The sequence below is a fragment of the Schistocerca americana genome, chromosome 2, assembly GCF_021461395.2.
Source record: "Schistocerca americana isolate TAMUIC-IGC-003095 chromosome 2, iqSchAmer2.1, whole genome shotgun sequence".
Lineage (NCBI taxonomy): Eukaryota > Metazoa > Arthropoda > Insecta > Orthoptera > Acrididae > Schistocerca > Schistocerca americana.
Window position 1 is genome coordinate 788,820,878 of NC_060120.1, and position 26,568 is coordinate 788,847,445.

General features: G+C 40.6%; 1 protein-coding gene across 1 annotated transcript in view; it reads left to right on the forward strand.

The window, feature by feature from the left end:
* The window catches only part of LOC124595233 (transmembrane protein KIAA1109), a 509,204-nt gene that overhangs the window by 37,559 nt on the left and 445,077 nt on the right, over positions 1-26,568 (forward strand). The window contains exons 3-5 of the mRNA XM_047133891.1: positions 1,181-1,324; positions 6,461-6,607; positions 6,874-7,016. Of these exons, the coding sequence (XP_046989847.1) occupies positions 1,181-1,324; positions 6,461-6,607; positions 6,874-7,016 (434 nt within the window). The remainder of the gene's footprint in view (positions 1-1,180; positions 1,325-6,460; positions 6,608-6,873; positions 7,017-26,568) is intronic.

The following is a 26,568-nucleotide window of genomic DNA, read 5'->3' on the forward strand; positions in this document are numbered from 1 at the left end:
GAGACAAGTGTATCTAGGCTTTTAAAGTTTTGTAATGTGTCCGGACTCTGGCCTAAACTTTTAGGCTGGAGATTTTAGTATATTGCAGAGTGACTGGCTCCTCTCATTTTTCCTTGTGGCCAGCCAGCCACTTCCTTCACACTATGTTGTTTTAGCTCCTTCTCCCACTTTCTTCCTGTGTTGTCCATGTTGTACGGTGATGGCATGCTTTGTCCCATGCTTCGGTGTGGGTAGGCACATATTTTTCCAGCCTTGTTACCTGTGTTTTACATTCTGTTGTATCTTCCTGTTCTGAGTATTTTCTTGACACCCGTCTCAATCTGTTATTGAGAGGGCGCCGAAGGCCTTGCTGTCGTGCGCCCATACCAACCTCTCCATCCATCCATCCCATCCATCCATCCATCACAAGGTCGCAAGATATTCTGGATGCATGTTATGATGAAGTTTGTCTCGATCCAAATAGACATCAAGGGCTCTCTCTGCCAGTCCATCAGAGAAATGAAAACATACAAATTCTGTTGTATTTGAATTAGGTTATAACCACCATTTATGGAAGTACTGGCAGAAAATTATTAGATATCCAAGGCAAATCTCTAATTACAGGGAACATGAATCCTAGAAGAGAAGAGATTGATAACACACACATACATATATATTAAAGTATTATAATGAGGTTTCTGAAACAGAAAGGTGTTTAAATTGCAGTGCAAAACAGTTGATAATGCAGCTTTGTATTTGATTTTGTAACAAGAAGTAGTGTAATTAGAGCCTACTCTTTTTCATTTCTCCTTATTTTAGTGTTTTACTAGAGTGACCCGCAAATTAAGGAAACAGTAGTCTTTCATGCAACAATTTTATTGTGATAGTGTACACTGCTTGTACTTTAACGATAAATTTTGAGAATCAATGTAGTTAATTTGGTTTTTCTACCACATATAAACTGTTTATTATTTTGTTTCATTATTTCTAGCACTATTTCACATTCACTTGCAAACTAATTTGTTGTTAAGTGAACTCCAGAACAATTTTCTTTGTATAATAAGGATATTGGAGATACTAATTTCATTATGATGATGACTGACTAATTTAGGGATTGTGGTGTTGTGGCAGGTTTTTATTTTTATTTTGCAAGCTTTTGTTGATTTTCTGCATACAGTGTAATGTTTCTGTATTTTTTTAGGATCATTTACCTGTAATGCTTTGGCTGGAAAAATAATGTTCAGAGACATTGTTTACATAACACACGATTATACTGTAAGAGTCCAAGATGGCTGGCTTATATTCCGCTGGTGGAGATCATATGTGCCAAAAGATGTATCTGAAGGTATGCTATAATTTCTTATTTTTAATGCTTACAATGATATGATGATTAGAGATACAGTATTTCATAATTATTGTGTTATATGTGTGATTAACAGAACTGAAGTGAACTGAAGTTCTCTATGCCATAACAGCAGGCTGCAGTGCTTTTTGGTTCAAAAGATGTAATCAGTGTTGTTTGTCCAATCAGTGGCATTGCCAATTTTCTCTGCAGTTCCTTCCTCAACACTTTTCTTCAGTTCTGTTCCAACTTCATCCTATCTTACTGAATCTTTTGTACACATTCATGGTTGTCTTTATCACTCACACCTTCACAACTTTTAATAAAAAGAAAAGTAATCTTTTCAGCTACTCCTTTTTTTCATATACCTACGAATATAAACCTGTGCTCAGGTACTGAATCTGCTTGAAAGAAATTTCTTATTTCTTGTTACTGCTTTTTACACTAATAATATTGCAATAATGTGACTGTTTTCCCAGTACTGGGTGACACTCTTGACATGACTGTAGCATATTTCATTGAGCAAGTAAGTTTATAAACTGTATTTTATTTCATCATCAGTTCCATGAAACTCTTCTGTGCCAAAGAATGTACTTTGTGATCTGCTGATTCAGGGAAGTTATCACTAAAAAGAGGAAAATGCTCCTTTGTTACGATGGAACTTGGTATCAGCCGATAAAACTGCTTGCCTGTTTTGTATTCTCTGCTAGTCCTGTGACCTTTGCAAGGAGTTCTATGTTAAATGAACGCACAGCACAAACTAACTGGAATGTAGTGTGATACCAAAAATAATTGCTTCAGAATATATGCTTAGCCAGTGGCAGAGCTATTTCCTTCACTGTCCGTTCTCCTAGAGGTGGCATTTACTCAACATTACAGGAGAATCTAATAACAGTTTATGAAACTGACCTATATTAATGTCAATACTTTAGGAGTAAAGGAAAGCGCTTACTGAAAAGTGGAAGTATTGAGTTGTTGACGAGCACACACAAAAAAGAAATAATACTTGATAGCTTTTGGAATGAGACCATTCTTGAGCTAGAGTACAGATATACACATACACTTGAGGCCTACAGGGTGCCAACTGGACGCACAAGCTGACACCATAGTTGTCTCCTTTACTTCTAAAGTATTTATATTCTACCAGAATTTTCTCTGCTATATTTATGTTAATGTCACAGACACAAGCAACATTCGTAATTGATTCAGTGCCAAGTCCAGTCACAAATCCAACAATAAGAAATCAAATCAACTTTTCGTTGGTGCTTTATTTACTGTTCATTTGTAAAAAAGAACGTGATGCTTGCTGCTTGGAAGGTTTGTCCTCTGACTTTCAGAACAAAGAAACCACTATTGTTTTCTGAGAGAGTTATTGTATCCTTTCCAAATAATTATTTGTTGTCATTTAAAAGAAAAACTCCTTTAGTATGCTGCAAATTAAGTGACAAAGCACCTTCAGTGAATATCCGGACATGTTATACAATTTTTTCCATTTGCACATGTGTGTGTTATTGGTTTAAAACAGTTCATTGAAGTTTTTGTAATAAAATGATAAGTACTGACAGATCAGCATCTGATTCATTGCACATTCTTTATTATTTGAATATTGGAAAGAAGACAGTGTATTGACAGAAATCAGATTTTACTAAAAAAAAAAAAAAAAATCATACGAGATTTGTTCAAACCAAAAATCATACAAACATGGAATGCACAGCAGCTGTTTCTGTGTGTCAGGTTACAAAAGATGATGCAGCTGAACACTGGTAGCACTGTAGACCGTAGACATGCTGTATCAGAACAAAACCTGCTTAAATCTTTCATGTAAACCTCAGTGGACTTTACGTATTCACAATAACATAAAATAAAAGTAAGTCTCATTATCATTATTATGATATGATGAAGACATCAGTTCTTTCATTGCACATGTCCGGAATAAATGTCTCAACAGTGCACTCATGTTTTGTCTTTGGCTGCACAGCATTTCACACAATAAATGAAATGATAAATCCTATACCAACCAAATTGTAACTGGACATGCAAATTCAAGTAGCCAGCAGAACCAGAGTCATAAATGATGATCATTGTTTCTGTGTTAGTTACTGATTCGCAAGGCTCAGATTTATTCTCAGATCCCAAGAAGGGGAATTCAAACAGAAAGTTCCATTGTTTCATGGCGTGGACATCACTAAATATGGAAAAAGAAACCCATCCTCACAAAAACTGTGATGTGAAAATGATTGTATCTTTTTCCCCAGTGTAAATGATTTCATCAAAAGGTTTGTTTCAGACAGGAAGAGTGTAAATGCAGGATTTTTTGTGTTGTTTGGGACTGAGGGATGAAGATGATTTAATGAATGTGGGCAGCCAAATTTCAGTGTATTTGGTAACTTAACATCTCAGGCCACTGCAGTTGCAAAGTATTGTCTGACATTGGTACCTTGGCATCTGCCACCACCAATGTTGGGTAATTGTTTTATTATAATATCGAAAGACATTGAAGCTGAAGTGGACAGCTATGTAGCAGGTTATCACCATAGCAAATTTTTTCCTGCCTGATTTATTTCAGAGCTGATTTTTCCCCTCCCCCCCCCCCCCCCCCCCTCCCCCCACCCAATGTTTGAACAAAAAAGTTTCAGTCTTTTCATTTAAACAGCAGAAGATCTCATCACTCTCTTGTTTTTGCTTTTGAAAATGCGGATTCAGTATCACTAACGTATTTGTCCAATTATCACTTTACAATCAAATAGGATCTGTCAGGTTAATACAAGGAAAACATCTCATCATTCGTGCAAACAATGGAAACTCAACAACATAAGGAAAAGGATAGATTGCTACTTGCCATAAAGATTATACTTTGAGTTACAGACAGGCACAACTAAAAGACTGTTACACATAGGTTTTGGACAAAGCTTTCTTCAGAGAAAGAAATCCACACATACTCATTCAGCCAGCTGAGCACACCTCACATACATATGGCCAGCACCTCTGGCAGCTTGAATCAAAATGCAGCTGTCACATTGAATGAAAGAGCAATCTGGAGGGTGTGTGGAAGGGGAACAGATAGCAGGGTATGAGGGAGGGAGGGGGAAGAGATGAGCACTGTCTGGCAGTGTGTATAGGGACTACATGGAGGCATGAGAAGACTGCCACCAGGCACAGTGTTGGGAGGCTGTCAGACTGGGTGATGTGGAGGGAGGATGAAACGAGGAGCAGAAAAGTAGAGGAGGAGGGGGGGAAGAGGAGAGATGGTGGGTGCGTTAGCAGAGGGCAGCACACAATGAGGGTGAGGGGACTTGAATAGGAAGGAGGTGACAGGACAGAGTGATGGAAACTGTTGGGGGGAGCGGGGGGGGGGGGGGGGGGTATATGGGGACAGTAGGTTACTGTAGGTGGAAACCAGAATAATTTCAGGAATGGAGAATGTGTTTAAGGATAAATCCCATCTGTGTACTTCAGAAAAGCTGGTGGCGGAGAGGGGGGATCCAGATGGCCCAGGTTGTGAAACTGCCATTGAAATCAGACATATGTGTTTAATGAGGACAGCACATGACAGGATTCATTGACATATTTATGTTCTTCCATTGTTGAGTCTCTGCAGTATTTTAAATTAACACCTGACCTGAAACATACTTTCAGACACCTTATATACACTCCTGGAAATTGAAATAAGAACACCGTGAATTCATTGTCCCAGGAAGGGGAAACTTTATTGACACATTCCTGGGGTCAGATACATCACATGATCACACTGACAGAACCACAGGCACATAGACACAGGCAACAGAGCATGCACAATGTCGGCACTAGTACAGTGTATATCCACCTTTCGCAGCAATGCAGGCTGCTATTCTCCCATGGAGACGATCGTAGAGATGCTGGATGTAGTCCTGTGGAACGGCTTGCCATGCCATTTCCACCTGGCGCCTCAGTTGGACCAGCGTTCGTGCTGGACGTGCAGACCGCGTGAGACGACGCTTCATCCAGTCCCAAACATGCTCAATGGGGGATAGATCCGGAGATCTCGCTGGCCAGGGTAGTTGACTTACACCTTCTAGAGCACGTTGGGTGGCACGGGATACATGCGGACGTGCATTGTCCTGTTGGAACAGCAAGTTCCCTTGCCGGTCTAGGAATGGTAGAACGATGCGTTCGATGACGGTTTGGATGTACCGTGCACTATTCAGTGTCCCCTCGACGATCACCAGTGGTGTACGGCCAGTGTAGGAGATCGCTCCCCACACCATGATGCCGGGTGTTGGCCCTGTGTGCCTCAGTCGTATGCAGTCCTGATTATGGCGCTCACCTGCACGGCGCCAAACACGCATACGACCATCATTGGCACCAAGGCAGAAGCGACTCTCATCGCTGAAGACGACACGTCTCCATTCGTCCCTCCATTCACGCCTGTCGCGACACCACTGGAGGCGGGCTGCACGATGTTGGGTCGTGAGCGGAAGACGGCCTAACGGTGTGCGGGACCGTAGCCCAGCTTCATGGAGACGGTTGCGAATGGTCCTCGCCGATACCCCACGAGCAACAGTGTCCCTAATTTGCTGGGAAGTGGCGGTGCGGTCCCCTACGGCACTGCGTAGGATCCTACGGTCTTGGCGTGCATCCGTGCGTCGCTGCGGTCCGGTCCCAGGTCGACGGGCACGTGCACCTTCCGCCGACCACTGGCGACAACATCGATGTACTGTGGAGAGCTCACGCCCCACGTGTTGAGCAATTCGGCGGTACGTCCACCCGGCCTCCCGCATGCCCACTATACGCCCTCGCTCAAAGTCCGTCAACTGCACATACGGTTCACGTCCACGCTGTAGCGGCATGCTACCAGTGTTAAAGACTGCGATGGAGCTCCGTATGCCACGGCAAACTGGCTGACACTGACGGCGGCGGTGCACAAATGCTGCGCAGCTAGCGCCATTCGACGGCCAACACCGCGGTTCCTGGTGTGTCCGCTGTGTCGTGCGTGTGATCATTGCTTGTACAGCCCTCTCGCAGTGTCCGGAGCAAGTATGGTGGGTCTGACACACCGGTGTCAGTGTGTTCTTTTTTCCATTTCCAGGAGTGTAGATCAGTTTTTAACTAATGTATATGCTCTCATCTATATTGATGTTAATTTCCAAACTTATGTTACAGATTTGTCTCACTCGGACACTCGTTTGTCAGTAATGCTGAACGGCTTTGAACTCCATGTTTACAACCGTACCTCATTGTATGGCAATCTTGAAAAAATTTTTGGTTTGGAGTCACAGATATTTCAGCGAAATGAAACCAATGGTTCAGGTACTTTAAATATTTTATTTGGAAATTAAATGTAATATAGCTAAACCATGTAACACTGAATTGATGAATTATTATTATTTTTTCAATTTGAATTTTGATGCAGTTACAAATTCAAGAAGGCAAGGATCTGATCATTTTTAGTGTATGAACTATTTATTGACAGTAATTACAAATTTGACATATGTTGTGAGTAGGATCAGTTTAACATTTCTGTTTGCTTGTGAAGGTTGTCATTGTGTCGTTTATATGACTAACCTGTGTTACAGATACAGTGGACATTGCAGTTGGGGGATCTGCAGATGAGACCGGTGCTCCAGGGGATAATAATAGCAGACTGCCACATCAAACTGCTGGTTTGTCAAACAGTTGGAGAGATCTTATTCCTGTAATCAAAGTCGATGTTACATGTGTAAGTGTGCACATTGCTTTCATCAATTTATATTGTAAGGCTATTTTTATTCATTGTAGGTGTTGCCTTTCAACTAACATTGAAATTTAATGCACAAACATATAAGTACTTTTTGGTGATCTTAGTGCTACTGCCATTAATTGATGAACTTATAAGTGAACTGATTCAGTTTTGGAGTATGAAAGTAGAAATTATTTGCAGGAGCAAATTACTCAAATTGTGCATTACAATGAAGCTCTTAGCTTGTACAGATAACTTGGTTTCATTATGATTTATGATCACCTTGTTTGAAAACTTGTGGGAGATTTTCTAAGAAATGACTTTCTGCAGTTTCTGCTCACTATTTAGGAAAGACTTCTTTTATAATTCTTGACACATTTTCATGAACAAGATGAGATAGTACCAATGTGATGGTCGATCAACAAGTACAACCCTTAACTGCAAACAACTATCCTTTATTCAGAACATGAAGAGCACTTTAAGTTTGATACCTTTGCACCCAATCAACCAACATCGGTTTGTTGCTTCTCATCCGATTCAGACTCGTAAACAGTACCTTTGTTGTTTGGATCCATGATAAACCTGATCTTGTTATTTTTCTAGAATAATCACTTTCCTTTTTATTATCCTCAAATTCACACAGTTTTCCTTCAAAGCCAATGTCACATTTGTGGATGGTAACATCCATTTGCTCCGTAATCAGTTCTACAACAGGGTTGCCATAAGTTCTGGAAATTATGGAAATATCAGGGAATTTCAAACGTGCCAGGGAAATCAGGGAAGTATCAGGGAAATTTGAAAAACACTGGAAAAATCTCGTTTTTGTCCCATGAGAGTAAATGGTTTATTAACTGAGATGTCATGTATCATCACTGTCTGGGTGCAGCTGAGAACGTGTGCTGCTTCTCTACTCCCTCATTACTACTGCTTCTCCCCTTCCTACTACTACACTCAGTTTGCAGTCAGAGCTACCACCACTTCATGCCACTAGCCTAGCAGCTGCCGATGAGAGGCAGAAAGGTGTGAGGAGTGGTTTGTTTGGATCTGATTCTCACAGAAATTATTAATGCAGCAGCTAGAGAACTGGAGAAGGTGATCATGTATGCATGAGTTGTATCTGAGTGATTGTGTGGATGTGTATGTGCTCTCGTTTTTTGATAAAGGCTATGACTGAAAATTTAGTTGTGAGGGTATGATTGTCTTTTCTACATGCTTTTCTGTGGCTCAGCGATCAACTTTATGGTGAGCTGTTACCTATCCTCATTAGTACTGATTCTCAGAGTATGCCTGGTATGGTCACAGTGGCCTCATTTCATTAACATGCTCTCTGTGACACGTGAATAACTCTGTGACACATGAATAGCTGGCCACGAGTGGATTCGTGCAATAGACCAAATCCTCAGGCCATCCCTGTAGGTATCTCTTAAGGTGCTGATCTGAAGCCCATCATTTCCCACTAATGTGCAGTGGGTGCCCGTTGAATCTAGTCTTACCGATCTGCCCGCAGACCTGGTCTGTTTATGTGTGGTATAATGCGGCGGATTTTTGTGGTTTATCCATGGACCCAGGACGGAGGTGCTACTCGGCAGATCCGAGGCCACAGGTGAAAGTTTTCAGGAATTGTGACTGTCTCCCTGCAAGTACAGTGTGGTGTTTTATAGACATTTTATTTATTTTAGTACATTTTGGCACTTCAAAAGTCTCTGTTGGTTTGTATGCTTAATACATATACATTTGTTGAAAGAAAAATTGCACAATAACTGTAAAACAGTAGATAATAACAGTCGTAGTAGAACCAACATTTTGTTGGCAGTCACCTGTAGTGTTGGTATACACAACTCTTCCCTGCCTTATACACTTCTGTCAAGAGGCCTACTTTTTTCTGAGGTTATTTCTGAAATCAGTGCAAGGTATTTTAAACCTGTCTTGCGACTCCAAGGAAATGCGTATTTTTGTCACCAGATGTATTTCGTTTTATTGAAATAAAATAATAACAGTGGTCTTAATAAAACACATATACCATCTGGCTTGCTTTCTCCTTATAAAAACAGTTTATTACAAATGATGTTGATGTTAATACTTCAGATTTTTGCTCACATGGGGGAGAAATACAGAAGTCCTAACATTTTTTTTGTCAACTTTACATCAATACTTACCCTTGAGATGCTATGTTGTTCAGGGAGATATACTAATGAGCAAAAACATTATGACCACATGCTTAATGACATGTTGCCCTGCTTTAGAACACAATACAGCAGTGATATGGTGTGACATGGATGGGATGAGTCCATGTCAAGTTCCTGGAGATGTACAGCTCAAACAATTCCCGTAAAATACAGGTTAGTGGTTTGTGGGTGTGGAGCTCGAACCCTGTAGTGTCCCAGATGCGTTCCATTAGGTTCAGATGAGGTAAATTTGGTAGTCAACATGAGTTCACTAGCATGCTTCTCAAGCCACTGTAACATAACTCTGGCCTTGTGACAAGGATAATTATCCTGCTGGGAGATGAAATGACTTGTAATGGTACAGGGTACGCTCTGCCATGTACCGTATAGTGGCTTGTGGAGTATCAATGTAGATGAAGATGTAGATCGCATCACTGTCAGCGAAGACATCAAGTAAGAAGGGATGCAAGTGATCTGCAATAATGTGGAAGTAGTCCACAGCTGTCATAGTGTCATCAATTACTACCACAGGTCCCATGAAAATATAGGTGTGTTCCCTATAGCACAGTACTGCACTCACCTGCCCGCATCTGTGGCATGGTGAATGTTTCGAGCAGCTGTTCACTTGGATGATGGCATATCTGGACACAGCCATTGATCTGGTGTAACAAGAAATTTGATTTATTTGACAAAGCAACATGTTGCAATTAATCCATGGTCCAGTCTCATCTATGTTAGTGGATTTTCCCATTTGCAGCCCGTATTGTCACTAAAATGATTCCTCATTAATTTCTACTCTACTTATATGCTTTTCTGCCCACTGCAATTGTAATTGACAGTGTGGTTCAATCAAACCTGTAGGGGTTATCTCCTGTTGAGCTTCATGTCCAGTAATGTGCAATGAGCCGTTGCTCTGAAACACTTATGCATGCATCAGCATTGTACTCTCTCATCAGATCTGCCACAGATCACCACCTATACTGTTTTACATAGCAGACAAACGTCCAAACTCCACATTCTGTGATGAGACGCAGGTTTCCAACACCACCTTGCCTATTTGTGGTTTCACTGTTCTTCAACCATTGTCCATAGATGCTCATGGCAGTGGCATGCAAATAGCTGAACAACTTTGCCATTTCAAAGATGTTCTTACCTAAGCATTGGGCCATAAAAATCAGACCTTTGTTGAAGTCACCTATGTTAGTGGATTTTCCAATTTGCAGCCCATATTGTCACTAAAATGATTCTTCATTAATTTCTACTCTTCTTATATGCTTTTCTGCCCACCCGGTTGGCCGTTTGGTCTAACGCACGGCTTTCAGGGCGGGAAGGAGTGCCGGTCCCTGGCACGAATCTGCCCGGCGGATTGTGTCGAGGTACGGTGAGCCGGCCAGTCTGTGGATGGTTTTTAGACAGTTTTCCATCTGCCTCGGCAAATGCGGGCTGGTTCCCCTTATTCCGCCTCAGTTACACTATGTCGCCGATTGCTGCGCAAAAAAGTTCTCCATGTAGGCGTACACCACCATTACTCTACCACGCAAAAATAGGGGTTACACTCGTCTGGTGTGAGATGTTCCCTGGGGGAGGCCGAACCGCACAATAACCCTGGGTTCGGTGTTGGGCGGCGGAGGGGTGAAGTGGACTGCAGTAGTCGTCGTGGGGTTGAGGACCACTGTGGCTGCGGCGGGGATGGAGCCTCTCCGTCGTTTCTAGGTCCCCGGTTAACATAACATAACATAACATAACATATATGCTTTTCTTACCTAGTCATGTGCTCGCAATGCCCACATGTGGCATTCAGTCTCACAGTGGCCATTGGTCTAAAGTTTTGACTCATCAGTGTATTTACATTGCACAGTCTTCTTTGAGAAAGAATAAACACGAGGGCATGGTGCCACGAGGCAGTATCAGTATCATAATTTAAATGCACCACATTAATTTGCAACTGTCCCTTGCTTACTAAGTGCTGGAGAGGTGATATTGAGATGAAGGTAGTCATCATCCTTAGAATGGCTAGAAGAGGTACATTGTTTAATTATGACTAAAGTTCTATACATTAAAAGGCCAGTGCCCTGCAGGTTCTCAGTCCATTCCTGCTGCATGTAATTCCACCACGTAGGTTGTGTCACATTGTTGGGATGTTATATAAATATCCAGCTTACCTAAAATGGGTTTTCATTCACAGGATTATTGTTACACAACTAGATTATAGGTCTGAAAATTTCATCCACAGAAAAAGTGTGTGACATGCCATATGAACAGACTTCGTTGGGAAAGGGAAGGCAGGAGTGTTGGTTGGAAGAAAATGTGACTGTTTCTTACATGTTGCTCTTTATACGGTTTTTAATGATGCTCCTTCTTGATGCCTTTGCTGTGAATCACATTTGAGCTAACAAGGAGAGATCCCCAGGGGTAGGATTGACTTTTGAAACCATATGTACACTCTTTGACATAAAACTCGACCGGCGGCCGGCCGCTTCAGAGGCTAAGTCCGCGCCGATCGCGACATGGGACAAAAAAACTGGCCACCTCGCTAATTCTCTAAATCCGGTTATCTGCACAATCTGGCAACACTGTAGACTGCGGCACTTCCTGGAGGAAAACTTGTCCCATGATAGAGAAACCCTAGGCTGATTATGCCGGTGGTCTAGCGGTAACGTGCGTTGTTTCTGTTCATAATGTCAGTGGATCGAGAGCAGCTGGCATAAAATATTTTTATAGCCTCTTCTGTCTGAATGCTGAAGACGTGAATGTAATGGTAGCGCAGATTCAGTCTATTTCGCTTTGTGACACACCGGTATCAAAATTTTATCCAGTAACGATTTTGCGGCAGATTTCCTGCAGACTGTCCTCCTCTGGACGCCGTATGCGGCAAAGCTCCGGGATCCATTTGCTGGCTACTGGCAGCGGCCGTGGCGACAGCAGCGGCGCTGCACTCCCCCGTTCTTTATCGAAAGCGCCTGCTACCGCTCATCGCTTTTGATGATTTAAAACGCTTTATTATTAAATGTTGCTCCACAGAAAATTTCTACAATTTCCATTCACGCTCAAAAGCAACGGAGACAGACGCCCTGATTAGTAGGCGGGTATTATATTACATTAATCGGCAAGAGCTGAGTATGGCCCGAAATTAATTTTATAGACTGGGACGAAATTAAACCACCTCACTACATTCGATGAATTTATAAATGCTTCATACTTCGTTTCTTTTCCTTTCAAACTCAATTATTTGTGCAACTTTTGGTCAATGTTTGGATGTTTTCGTCAAGCCAGAGTGAGCGTCTGTGGTGTAAAGTGTACTACAGTTCATGTTTCATTCCTTATGGTAAGTCTATGCGATAAACTGTGTGAATACCTTGCAATGCATGCTCTGTAGCAGTGCAGGAACACTGCACATTTGGAGTTCCATGTATGGGTTCATGAAGTATTTATTGTTGATCGGAAGTGATAGTTAAGGTCATCAGATTTAAACCAGAAAACTTTGTCGTTTTGAAGGTTTCAGAGAACGGAAAGGAATTGCTAACGCCGGTGTTAGAAAACGTCTACAGTTAAATGCTATTGCAAAAATTTAGAAGAAGGGAACTATATTAATGAACATGTGCGCTTCATAAACAACCTTCTGACATGTTAGACCTATATGACGAACAAAGCTCAAATTTATATCGTTGACAGTCGGTTTCAATCTTTTCAGGACCTATTTTACAGTGAAGCACCTTGGAATTTGCAAAGTCGAATCGGACGAAGGTTGATGTTTAAAAGCATTCTTCAGATTTCGCATAAGAAATTTTTACTAGCAGTTTGCAACTCCATTAATTAAAATGGAAAGTAAAAGGTTGTAGTCAGCGGCTTCTACCGTGATTCGAACTGCTATGTCTTATAGTACAAGCACTGCAAAGCACAAGGGAAACTCTGAGCTAACGACACACTGGCGGCCAGAGGCGGACTATAGTCACTGCGATGTTGCCTGAGCCTCAAAACGCAACCTTAAACACACAGAGGAGGTGGAGATTAATGTTTTAACGTCCCGTCGACAACGATGTCATTAGAGACGGAGCACAAGCTCGGATTAGGGAAGGATGGGGAAGGAAATCGGCCGTGCTCTTCCTAAGGAACCATCCCGGCATTTGCCTGAAGCGATTTAGGGAAATCATTTGAAACCTAAATCAGGATGGCCGGGCGCGGGATTGCACCGTCGTCCTCCCGAATGCACACACAAACAGGTGTTACTTTTGTGAAGAACGCCGTTCTTGGAGTCCAGAAATTAAATATACTTTCTAATTGTGTCATCTTGCAGTGGATTATATCGTACGAGTCTTCGATGTGGGAAACGAATGTCAAGTGAATTTAGCGAGGTAACGCCGACCTACACCCGGAAGTAAATGCACTATCAGAGTGTTGACAAATACTTGCTACGACGCTGCCATTTCTCGGCTCTCTGACGAGACAGCTCTTCAGCGAAATGCTTGCCGTGATTCTCCGATACGGTTCTTCAGAGTGGAGACGCGCGCGCACGTTTGGTTTTTATGCGGCGTTCTCCCCTGATGGTTTCTGACGTCGCCTTGTGGGCTGTCTACATATGAGACATTCAATTATCATTAATCCAGAATGATACAAGTTTCAGCTTCCGGCGTGGAAGAAGGCTGTTGACGCCGACATTATATCATTTCAACGTAGGGAAAGCAAAACGGATCATTCAATGTTTCTCATTCAACATAAAGCATGTGAGATAAATTTCCGTAACGTTCATAATCATCTAAAAATACAAACGAAGTAAAAATACACCGGATGCTTATTCGAATTGAATATAATGTAAGATACCAAACGCTTTGCACCTCGATGTCGAATTTGTCCACTTGCAATCTTTTGCAGCATACACATAGAATGTCATGATTACCACGAGAATGAAGAAATATGTTGGTAAGGATGGAAGCAAGAAAGGACACAGTCAACAAATATTCTATTCCTCATGGCATACATTTCATTTGACACGTAAGAAGAGGTAAAGCGGGAAAGTCGTTGCAGGTGGAAATCGCAACTAATCTCGACCTTTAAATAGCGGTTTACGAGTTCTAGTTACTATTGCCAGCGAAATAGGAAGCTGAGACCCATATCTCCTCGCTAGCTCTGTGGTAACGTGCTGACCTGTGAAACAGCGTCTGTTACGATTTGCAGTTCCAGTCTCACTGACTGTAACGTTTTTATCCCTTCTGTGAAAGAGCTACAAGGAGTCAGATCAAACATCAATAAGGAAATCGCAAGAAAACGCTTACAGCTCATAGTGCAATGTTGAAAAACTTACAATGCTGCACAACAGGTAACGCCTCTTTTCGCTGCTGACAAGCGAATTTTGGGTTTCTAGGAATACGTAACTATATTTATGAAATGCCACATTTGCATACCTCTTGAGTATGACACAGCATACCAATTAAACACAGACCCAATCAAAATCTAAGTGAGTAGTATTTTACTAATTCGTGACGATAGAGGCATGCTTGTGTACAGATACTTTCGTCGTAAGGTTATCATGGTTAGTTTTATTTCATTTCTTATAATACAGTGCACAATTTTCGTAAGGTTTCCTTTAGTGTTGTTAAAACAATAGTAAACATGAGAGAGAAATTAATCATCAACGATATATGCGAATTCTCTGATGTTACCTATGACAGTCTGACAATGCACATGCAGTTTATTGATTACATGCATGTAGAAAACTTGTTCTGAGTTAAAGCTGTCAAAGTTTGAAGAAGAATAAAATATCACTACCACACGACGGCTAATGTATAAAATATTTTTCTGACATGTTATGGCACGATGCGCTCTCCCTGCACATCTTCGTGATGCATCTGCTGCCTGAACCCACGCATTGCACCTGTGATAGCTCGTTCTACCAGACCATTGTGTTCACATTGCCCAGCCCCAGGAGTGTGCTGTAACGGATGATGTGCTTAGCTTACAAAATTAGTCACGGTGGAAAAAATGCGAGTCTATGAAATGGTCAAGTAGAAGCAAGCTTCTGACGCAGAGATTATGCTATTCTCATGTCAGCAGGATGTAAAGACTCTTCTAGGCATCATAGGCAGGATGTGAAGCCATTTTGATTTTTCACAAATTCAGCAAATTTCTTAGTTCGCGAAAATCCACTGTGAAGTGTGAAGTTGCCGGATAATTCGATTATTACTGTTATTATTAATGACTCGCAGAGAAGAGGATTTCGTGGTCTGTTGGACGGATGGCAGGTTGTTATACCTATGGTCTGGGTTCGATTCCCACTTCTGTCAATGATTTTAGATAGGGAGAGACAGATTCCATTCTCTCCTGGCTACACCAAGTGAAGGAGATATAATGGCTGCGTGGTCTGAAAATTCACATTAAAGATGATATTCCTTCTTTACCAAGTAGACGGTAGGTTGAACCACAATAAAGTCTGGAGTGGCGACATGTAGAAACTCTATCACCAGTAACCTTTCTTATACTAGTTATTTATTTCAAGTGACGACACAAACGCTATGTATGGTCACAGGACACTTATTCCATCTTTTATTTGAGCTTCTGTATGTCGATAAAATTGGTTCTGAACTGGGAATGCAACTCAGACCGCCCTTAACGCGGAATTTGATCCCTTCGTGGCAATACAGCTCGGCTACAATTTGTTGTTTGTTCAAAACTGCAGATTCCTCAACACCTTCACATATTACGCGTGAATGGGATCGAATCCTGGCCCGGCACTAAAGATTTAATTATGTATTATCAAGCTCTATCATGAGAACACCTATCTGCTGGTGGATAATAATTTTGATTTTTAATGTATTTTCATTCGCTGTCCACACTAACGATATCTGACGTTTCTAACTCCCAGTGAGACATAGAACTATTTGCGAGATGACTGTAAGTTCAAGATGCTATTCTGAGCAGCTGGTGGAGAAAAATTCGGTAGCTGACTTCTCTTTGTGTGTAGTCAACAACGATATGTGTGGGGCTCTATTCCCAGTGAGCGCTGAACTCTTCGTCATATTATTTCAGTTCAAACATGCTCACATGTCACTGCTGGTGCAACAAACCCATATTTAACGTTCGTTTTCTCTAGAATATAACAGCGATAGGTGCCGGGTTGGAGTCCTGTGAAGGAAAAAATTAATGTTTCGTCACGTCATTTCAGTTAAAACCGATATGCCACATTTGACTGTGCTTCGATAGCAATCCGATTAGGTTCCGGGTTCGAATCCGTGTCCAACACACAGCTTTACCTCACGGCATTTCGAGTAAGTTACTTGTGAAGAAGCAATATTTAACATCTCTCGTCGTTTGTTAACAGGGACAATAGATGCTGGGTAGGAATTCGCGTCTGTTAAAAATGTTTGCGTTATGCAATTTAAAGTTGATATTTGCTAAGGAAACGTATGAAGATGCAGACTTCCTCGTTATCAATATGTGTGGCATATCTTTCGTGTTAACGAAAGTAAATTCCCGCTTTACCTCTTCTTACGTGTCAAATGAAATGTATGCCATGAGGAATAGAATATTTGTTGACTGTGTCCTTTCTTGCTTCCATCCTTACCAACATATTTCTTCATTCTCGTGGTAATCATGACATTCTATGTGTATGCTGCAAAAGATTGCAAGTGGACAAATTCGACATCGAGGTGCAAAGCGTTTGGTATCTTACATTATATTCAATTCGAATAAGCATCCGGTGTATTTTTACTTCGTTTGTATTTTTAGATGATTATGAACGTTACGGAAATTTATCTCACATGCTTTATGTTGAATGAGAAACATTGAATGATCCGTTTTGCTTTCCCTACGTTGAAATGATATAATGTCGGCGTCAACAGCCTTCTTCCACGCCGGAAGCTGAAACTTGTATCATTCTGGATTAATGATAATTGAATGTCTCATATGTAGACAGCCCACAAGGCGACGTCAGAAACCATCTGGGGAGAACGCCGCATAAAAACCAAACGTGCGCGCGCGTCTCCACTCTGAAGAACCGTATCGGAGAATCACGGCAAGCATTTCGCTGAAGAGCTGCCTCGTCAGAGAGCCGAGAAATGGCAGCGTCGTAGCAAGTATTTGTCAACACTCTGATAGTGCATTTACTTCCGGGTGTAGGTCGGCGTTACCTCGCTAAATTCACTTGACATTCGTTTCCCACATCGAAGACTCGTACGATATAATCCACTGCAAGATGACACAATTAGAAAGTATATTTAATTTCTGGACTCCAAGAACGGCGTTCTTCACAAAAGTAACACCTGTTTGTGTGTGCATTCGGGAGGACGACGGTGCAATCCCGCGCCCGGCCATCCTGATTTAGGTTTCAAATGATTTCCCTAAATCGCTTCAGGCAAATGCCGGGATGGTTCCTTAGGAAGAGCACGGCCGATTTCCTTCCCCATCCTTCCCTAATCCGAGCTTGTGCTCCGTCTCTAATGACATCGTTGTCGACGGGACGTTAAAACATTAATCTCCACCTCCTCTGTGTGTTTAAGGTTGCGTTTTGAGGCTCAGGCAACATCGCAGTGACTATAGTCCGCCTCTGGCCGCCAGTGTGTCGTTAGCTCAGAGTTTCCCTTGTGCTTTGCAGTGCTTGTACTATAAGACATAGCAGTTCGAATCACGGTAGAAGCCGCTGACTACAACCTTTTACTTTCCATTTTAATTAATGGAGTTGCAAACTGCTAGTAAAAATTTCTTATGCGAAATCTGAAGAATGCCTTTAAACATCAACCTTCGTCCGATTCGACTTTGCAAATTCCAAGGTGCTTCACTGTAAAATAGGTCCTGAAAAGATTGAAACCGACTGTCAACGATATAAATTTGAGCTTTGTTCGTCATATAGGTCTAACATGTCAGAAGGTTGTTTATGAAGTGCACATGTTCATTAATATAGTTCCCTTCTTCTAAATTTTTGCAATAGCATTTAACTGTAGACGTTTTCTAACACCGGCGTTAGCAATTCCTTTCCGTTCTCTGAAACCTTCAAAACGACAAAGTTTTCTGGTTTAAATCTGATGACCTTAACTATCACTTCCGATCAACAATAAATACTTCATGAACCCATACATGGAACTCCAAATGTGCAGTGTTCCTGCACTGCTACAGAGCATGCATTGCAAGGTATTCACACAGTTTATCGCATAGACTTACCATAAGGAATGAAACATGAACTGTAGTACACTTTACACCACAGACGCTCACTCTGGCTTGACGAAAACATCCAAACATTGACCAAAAGTTGCACAAATAATTGAGTTTGAAAGGAAAAGAAACGAAGTATGAAGCATTTATAAATTCATCGAATGTAGTGAGGTGGTTTAATTTCGTCCCAGTCTATAAAATTAATTTCGGGCCATACTCAGCTCTTGCCGATTAATGTAATATAATACCCGCCTACTAATCAGGGCGTCTGTCTCCGTTGCTTTTGAGCGTGAATGGAAATTGTAGAAATTTTCTGTGGAGCAACATTTAATAATAAAGCGTTTTAAATCATCAAAAGCGATGAGCGGTAGCAGGCGCTTTCGATAAAGAACGGGGGAGTGCAGCGCCGCTGCTGTCGCCACGGCTGCTGCCAGTAGCCAGCAAATGGATCCCGGAGCTTTGCCGCATACGGCGTCCAGAGGAGGACAGTCTGCAGGAAATCTGCCGCAAAATCGTTACTGGATAAAATTTTGAGACCAGTGTGTCACAAAGCGAAATAGACTGAATCTGCGCTACCATTACATTCACGTCTTCAGCATTCAGACAGAAGAGGCTATAAAAATATTTTATGCCAGCTGCTCTCGATCCACTGACATTATGAACAGAAACAACGCACGTTACCGCTAGACCACCGGCATAATCAGCCTAGGGTTTCTCTATCATGGGACAAGTTTTCCTCCAGGAAGTGCCGCAGTCTACAGTGTTGCCAGATTGTGCAGATAACCGGATTTAGAGAATTAGCGAGGTGGCCAGTTTTTTTGTCCCATGTCGCGATCGGCGCGGACTTAGCCTCTGAAGCGGCCGGCCGCCGGTCGAGTTTTATGTCAAAGAGTGTACCTACTGTGGTGTAGGTTAGGGTCCCTGGTATCACAACCAGCAGCCTTTCATCACAATGGGCCCTCATTCCTGAGTAATTGATGAAAAAGAATTTTGCCTGATACTCTAGAGCCTTAAAAATAATAGTCTAATGCAGAGAGGAGACAGCGTGTAATAGTTAAGGTACATTCCTGATGATGTGCTGAAGGTTGTGGGTTTGAATCCTGTCAGTCCTTAAAAATTACTGTTATAAAATCTTTATTGAAGTGGCTTTGTTCATAATTTTTATTCATTTAATTTTTTTTTTTTTTTTTTTTGGCTCTTGTTTTTTCTCTCTGTCACTTTTTTTTCATTTGGAAACCTTGTGTGTGTGATTTTAATTATTTTTATTTATCTATGATGATATTTAAATATTTGAAAATGCTGATCTATGAGTTAAAAGACAAGATTTGAAATATTTGCTTGTATTGGCTTTGCAAAGGTGTCAAAAATTTGTTTTTTTGTTACAAGGTGTACATTTTTTGAATGGTAATCATCATATAAACATTTAAAACATAAATTCTTTTTGTAGTTTGGACAAATGAATGAAGTTGAAGATTTAAATGAAAGGAGGCATTATAAATAAATAAAAAAATCTAGCAGGATGAGGAAAAGAAATAAAGAATGCCGTAACATGGTCGAAAATATAAAATTATAAAATGTAATTGATAAAGTCATAGTTAATACATAAAAATAATTAAAATCACATGGATAAAAATTCCTGATAAAAAAAAAAATAGAAAGAAAAGTGAGAGCAAGTGAAAAAGTTAATACGGTGACTAAAATGATGCGACAGTGAATTAGAAATAAAAAAAAAAATACATTTAAACCAATTAATTAAATAAAAGTAATGATCAAAGTCATTTCAATGACAATTTAAATTAAAAATTTCAAAGAAGCTGACAGGATTCAATCCACAACCTTCAAGCACATCAGAAACGTGTCATAACCACTATGCTCTGCTCTGTGTAACACCATTTTTAAGGCTCTAGAGCAGTGGTCCTTAAAGTGTGCGCCAGGGCGCACTGGTGCACCCTAGAACATTTGTCGGGTGTGCCCTGTAAAATTTTAGGAAAATATGTGGCCAAATATAAAAGAACACATAGCTACTCAATTTTATCCACTTCATGACAGATATAATACGGAATGAGTCCTTAAGTTTTGTCGAATAGTTCAGTATGGTTAAGGAAATAAGGTGGCTTATTCTTCCTGTAGTGTTGACAGTATGTGAAACGTTTCTAGTCGACTGTCTTCTCTCTTCCATTGCTGCTAATCTTAGATGTCTGACAGTAGTGACTGTTTGGGAACTGAAGAAATGTGTTTCAAAATGAGTGATGATAAAGCTGGCCCATTGTGATCATCCCTTACACCACTGAGAAGTGTGAGGAATTCTATGGAAAGTGTAATTTGCTGTGGGGCGAGAAAAATAATTATTCTGATGACAGATTGCTGGAGAAACAGAATGGTCAGATAATTGTCACATTGCTACAATCAATATGCAGTGGTGAGAGTGATTAGTTTATTTCATAATGAATGTAACTGTTTGTATAAATGTAACACTATCTGTGGTAAAGTTTGGAGTGGCCATCACAGTAACTTATTTGATATGTTGTAAAAAACTTGCAGTCCAAGACTGCAACCATGGACTGCAAGTTTCTTACAACATAACGCTTCATGGTCATTCATAATTAATAAAAGCCTCAAATGCCATTTTCTTCAACTACTTGCATTTGAACTGCATTACATCAGCCTTACCTTAATTTCACAATTTTTAATAGAAATAATGCACTTTTGGTGAGCCCTTTTTAGTTTTGTGTGTAAAATATAACCATCTTAGTCGCTGGTAGAATTTTGCCCAGAGCATAAGTTAATCATAGCTAACACTTGGTTCAAGAATCATGAAAGAAGGTTGTATACATGGAAGAACCCTGGAGATACTAGAAGGTTTCAGATAGAGTATATAATGGTAAGACAAAGATTTAGGAACCAGATTTTAAATTGTAAGACATTTCCAGGGGCAGATGTGGACTCTGACCACAATCTATTGGTTATGAACTGTAGATTAAAGCTGAAGAAACTGCAAAAAGGTGGGAATTTAAGGAGATGGGACCTGGATAAACTGAAAGAACCAGAGGTTGTACAGAGTTCAGGGAGAGCAAAGGGAACAGTTGACAGGAATGTGGGAAAGAAATACAGTAGAAGAAGAATGGGTAGCTTTGAGGAATGAAATAGTGAAGGCAGCAGAGGATCAAGTAGGTAAAAAGACGAGGGCTAGTAGAAATCCTTTGGTAACAGAAGAGATACTGAATTTAATTGATGAAAGGAGAAAATACAAAAATGCAGAAATGAAGCAGGCAAAAAGGAATACAAACATCTCAAAAATGAGATCAACAGGAAGTGCAGAATGGTTAAGCAGGGATGGCTAGAGGACAAATGTAAGGATGTAGATGCTTATCTCACTAGGGGTAAGATAGATACTGCCTACAGGAAAATTAAAGAGGCCTTTGGAGAAAGGAGAACCAATTGCATGAATATCAAGAGCTCAGGTGGAAACCCAGTTCTAAGCAAAGAAGGGAAAGCAGAAACGTGGAAGCAGTATATAGAGGGTCTATACGGGGGCGATGTACTTGAGGAAAATATTATGGTAGTGGAAGAGGATGTAGATGAAGATGAAATGGGAGATATGACACTGCGTGAAGAGTTTGAACAGAGCACTGAAAGACCTAAGTCGAAACAAGGCCCCGGGAGTAGACAACATTCCATTAGGACTACTGACAGCTTTGAGAGAGCCAGTCCTGATGAAACTCTACCATCTGGTGAGCAAGATGTATGAGACAGCCGAAATTCCCTCAGACTTCAAGAAGAATATAATAATTCCAATCCCAAAGAAAGCAGATGTTGACATGTGAAAATTACCGAGCTATCAGTCTAATAAGTCACAGCTGCAAAATACTAATGCGAATTCTTTACAGACGAATGGAAAAACTGATAGAAGCCGACCTCAGGGAAGATCAGTTTGGATGCCGTAGAAATGTTGGAACACGTGAGGCAATACTGCCCCTACGACTTATCTTAGAAGAAAGATTAAGGAAAGGCAAACCTACTTTTCTAGCATTTTTAGACTTAGAGAAAGCTTTTGATAATGTTGACTGGAATACTCTCTTTCAAATTCTGAAGGTGGCAGGGGTAAAATACAGGGAGCGAAAGGCTATTTACAATTTGTACAGGAACCAGATGGCAGTTATAAGAGGCGAGGGGCACGAAAGGGAAGCAGTGGTTGGGAAGGGAGTGAGACAGGGTTGTAGCCTCTCCCCGATGCTATTCTATCTGTATATTGAGCAAGCAGTGAAGGAAACAAAAGAAAAGTTCGGAGTAGGTATCAAAATCCATGGAGAAGAAATAAAAACTTTGAGGTTCGCCGATGACATTGTAATTCTGTCAGAGACAGCAAAGGACTTGGAAGAGCAGGTGAATAGAATGGACAATGTCTTGAAAGGAGGGTATAAGATGAACATCAACAAAAGCAAAACGAGGATAATGGAATGCCATCGAATTAAGTCGGGTGGTGCTGAGGGAATTAGATTAGGAAATGAGACACTTAAAGTAGTAAAGGAGTTTTGCTATTTGGGGAGCAAAATAACTGATGATGGTCGAAGTAGAGTGGATATAAAATGTAGGCTGGCAATGGCAAGGAAAGCGTTCCTGAAGAAGAGAAATTTGCTAACAACGAGTATTGATTTATGTGTCAGAAGTCATTTCTGAAAATATTTGTGTGGAGTGTAGCCATGTATGGAAGTGAAACATGGATGATAAATAGTTTAGACAAAAAGAGAATAGAAGCTTTCTGAAATGTGGTGCTACAGAAGAATGCTGAAGATTAGATGGGTAGATCACATAGATAATGAGGAGGTATTGAATAGAATTGGGGAGAAGAGGAGTTTGTGGTATAACTTGACTAGAAGAAGGGATCGGTTGGTAGGACATGTTCTGAGGCATCAAGGGATCACCAATTTAGTACTGGAGGGCAGCGTGGAGGGTAAAAATCGTAGAGGGAGACGAAGAGATGAATACACTAAGCAGATTCAGAAGGATGTAGGCTGCAGTAGGTACTGGGAGATGAAGAAGCTTGCACAGGATAGAGTAGCATGGAGAGCTGCATCAAACCAGTCTCAGGACTGAAGACCACAACAGCAACAACAACAACAACAACAACAACAACAACAGTCTCTAGTCAGTACCAGGCACACAGGCATTTGTGGATGACTAGCACTGGTCATGAAATTTTCCTAACCATCCCCTCTCTCGCCAGCCTTCACCCTGTAGGTGCTGTGCAAATTATTTTCACACTCCTCTTTCCATGCCTTCTATCTGTAATCAAACGGTACAACACTTATGTTGCTCTTAAAGTTTGCAAATGAACATTGAGTTAATTCACAGTGTTGTCAAGCATAATGGATTTCTGATCAGATCCAAATGTTCAGAATCAGGAGAAAACGGTGAAAAAATGTTTCACGATGGTTGGATTTTTCCAACGGAAACTCTTACGGATATTGTCTGATCTTTTCGTGCTTTTGTTTCGCAGTTGATTTGCCTATGAACGTTTTTCTTTTATGGTGGTAGCCATGCTGAAATTGAGCCTTGTGCGCTATGCGTATGATCACAACTTGGCCATAGAATTTGGAAGGTTTCGTGTCGTTCCCAGTGATTGCTATCCTATTTCACTTCGAGTGGCACTGCAACAGAACATAGGAAATGATTTGCATATTATTATTATTGGACATTATGACCTATTTAGATACCATGACAGTGTATCAAAAAATTATAAATAAATCTGCAACCAGTCACGTTTAATAATGTTTTATTCAAAATGCTTATCTTTCTGTTGTCAGTAAAATATTATTGAAAAGAGAAGCTGGGAGTGGAAATTACCAATGAGAGCTGCTTATTGTTTGACCTTGAGCTGTCCATGACTAAAAGAATTTCATTTCATGTTCTTTGCTTCAGATGAGTAGCGCATGTGAACACCATTGTCATTGTTCATGAAGCGTTGCTACTTGTGAGCGTCATTTCCACTGCAGTTTAGTGATGCAGCTGATCCATGATAGAAGCTAGCAGCAAGGTTAACAGAACATGAAAATTGTTGGCTGCACTGTTAATCCATGGACACACAATAATCCAGGCCCAGAAGTAATACGCGTTTCCATAATTGTTCGTTTGATGTTATCGCAGAGCTTTCAGGTCATATGTAAGTGAGGTCTTGTTAGTGTACGCGGGGCCCGTGTTTTGTGTACAGCGTACTGCTTATTTTCAAAGTGCTGGAAGTGAATCTTATATGCAAAATACAATAGAATAAAATGGATATATTTCTGAAAAGCAAGCATGCCATCCAAGTAGAAAAGCAAAACAGTGCCCTACTCGTAAGTACAATGAAAGCTACTTAAGCTATGGTTTCAATTGGACTGGGAGTGAAGATTATCCTTTCCCACTGTGCTTAGTATGTGGGTATAAAATGGCAAATGAATCTCTGCGTCCTAAACTGAGCAAACGTTTTAAAACAATGCATTCACATTTGCTAGATAAACCTGTAAGCTATTTCAAGATATTGTCTGAAGAGCAAACAAGGGCAGCAAATTCTTTTAGAAGTGTAATGTCTTTCTGATAAAGCTCTGATTGCTTCCTACGAAGTCTCTGAATTAACACTATGCCGTCCAGTGACACTACAGTTGTGTCATGCGTGAAATAGTGGTCAACGGACAGCGACACACAGTGGTGTCATGTGCATAGTATCGCACAGTGGCCGGCGACACCACAGTGGCGTTGTGAGCATAATATCGCGCAGTGGCCAGCGACAGCACTTTAGTATCTTTTACATTCTGTTGGTGTTTTTTCATTTAGGTAACAATAAGTTACACACCTCAACAAGTTTATTGTTTTTATAAGTACTTGTGCCCTTTAATCATGGCAGACGAAAGAGACAATACGGTAATTTACGATGAATGCGCAGACATCTTGTCCGACGTTCCGGACAATTTGGCCTATTGGGAAGAAGACTTTGGATATCAAAGAAATGAAAGTGAGGCAGAATCGTTGGAAGGTAGTGAAATACATCCAAGAAGAATTCAGTGAACACTACAGTTGCCAACTGAGCCAGGTGAATCAGACGAAGAAAACAGTGCACAGTGGTCGGACTTTGATTTACCGAGGACCAATAATAAATTTGAAGGATCTCCGGGTCGAAAGATATTTCCCAAAGATACACAGAGCGTCAAGAATTATATATTGGCAACAACCTATTTGAATATATTATCAACAAAACCAACAAGTACTACAGTCAAGATTGCAATAGAAGGAAACTGGATGAAAAAAATGCCAAATTTGTTGATGTTACCGGACTTCGAACTTAGAAAATGGTTTGGACTTGCAAACCTTATGGGAATTGTAAAAAAAAAAAAAAAAAAAAAAAAGAGAGAGAGAGAGAGAGAGAGAGAGAGAGAGAGAGGATCAATGATTATTGGTGAATGAATCCTTTGATAGACATACCAATATTTCACAAAATGATGTCCCACAACCGATTCAGACAAATATTATCATTTTTACATTTTTCCGACAACAACAATAAACTAGATAATGCCGACCAGTTTTTCAGAGTGCAAGTCACAATTGATTATTTTTCCAAAAAGTTTCAATAAACTTTTAACCCTAGTCAAAACATGTCAGTTTATGACGGAATGATACCATGGCTTGGACGGTTAAATTTTAAAGTTAACAATCCGTCGAAAATTACGAAATATGAAATACTCATTCGGATGTTGTATGACTCAAGTACGGGATGCATTTCCTCATTCAAGATATATTCTGGCGCTGGACAGCCTTTAGCAAAGACAGTGATGGAACTTTTGAAACCTTCCTGTGGAAAGTGGTGTCATCTCTACATGGACGATTATTATAACAGTGTGGAGAAGTTACTTTAAAAGAAAATTCGAGTTTGTGGAACTATATGGCCAAATAGAGGATTTCCGGAAAAATTAAAGTGCGCAAAAGTCAATGTGTTTGAAGCTTGCCAGCAACGAAAAGGTGAAGCACTCACACAGGTATGGAGAGCTTCGAAAAATAAAACAATACAAATGTCTCTACAATACATAATGCCACTTTGACTGTCACTCAAAGAAAAAGTAGAAAGACCAATTACACAATTTAAAAAACCTGAAAGTGTAGTAGACTATAAGAAATACATAAAAGGAGTGAATCCGGCAGACCAGTATTTGAATTATTATCCTATATCCAGAAAAACTATAAAATTGTCAAAAAAGGTTTGCATGTACCTCTAAACAAAA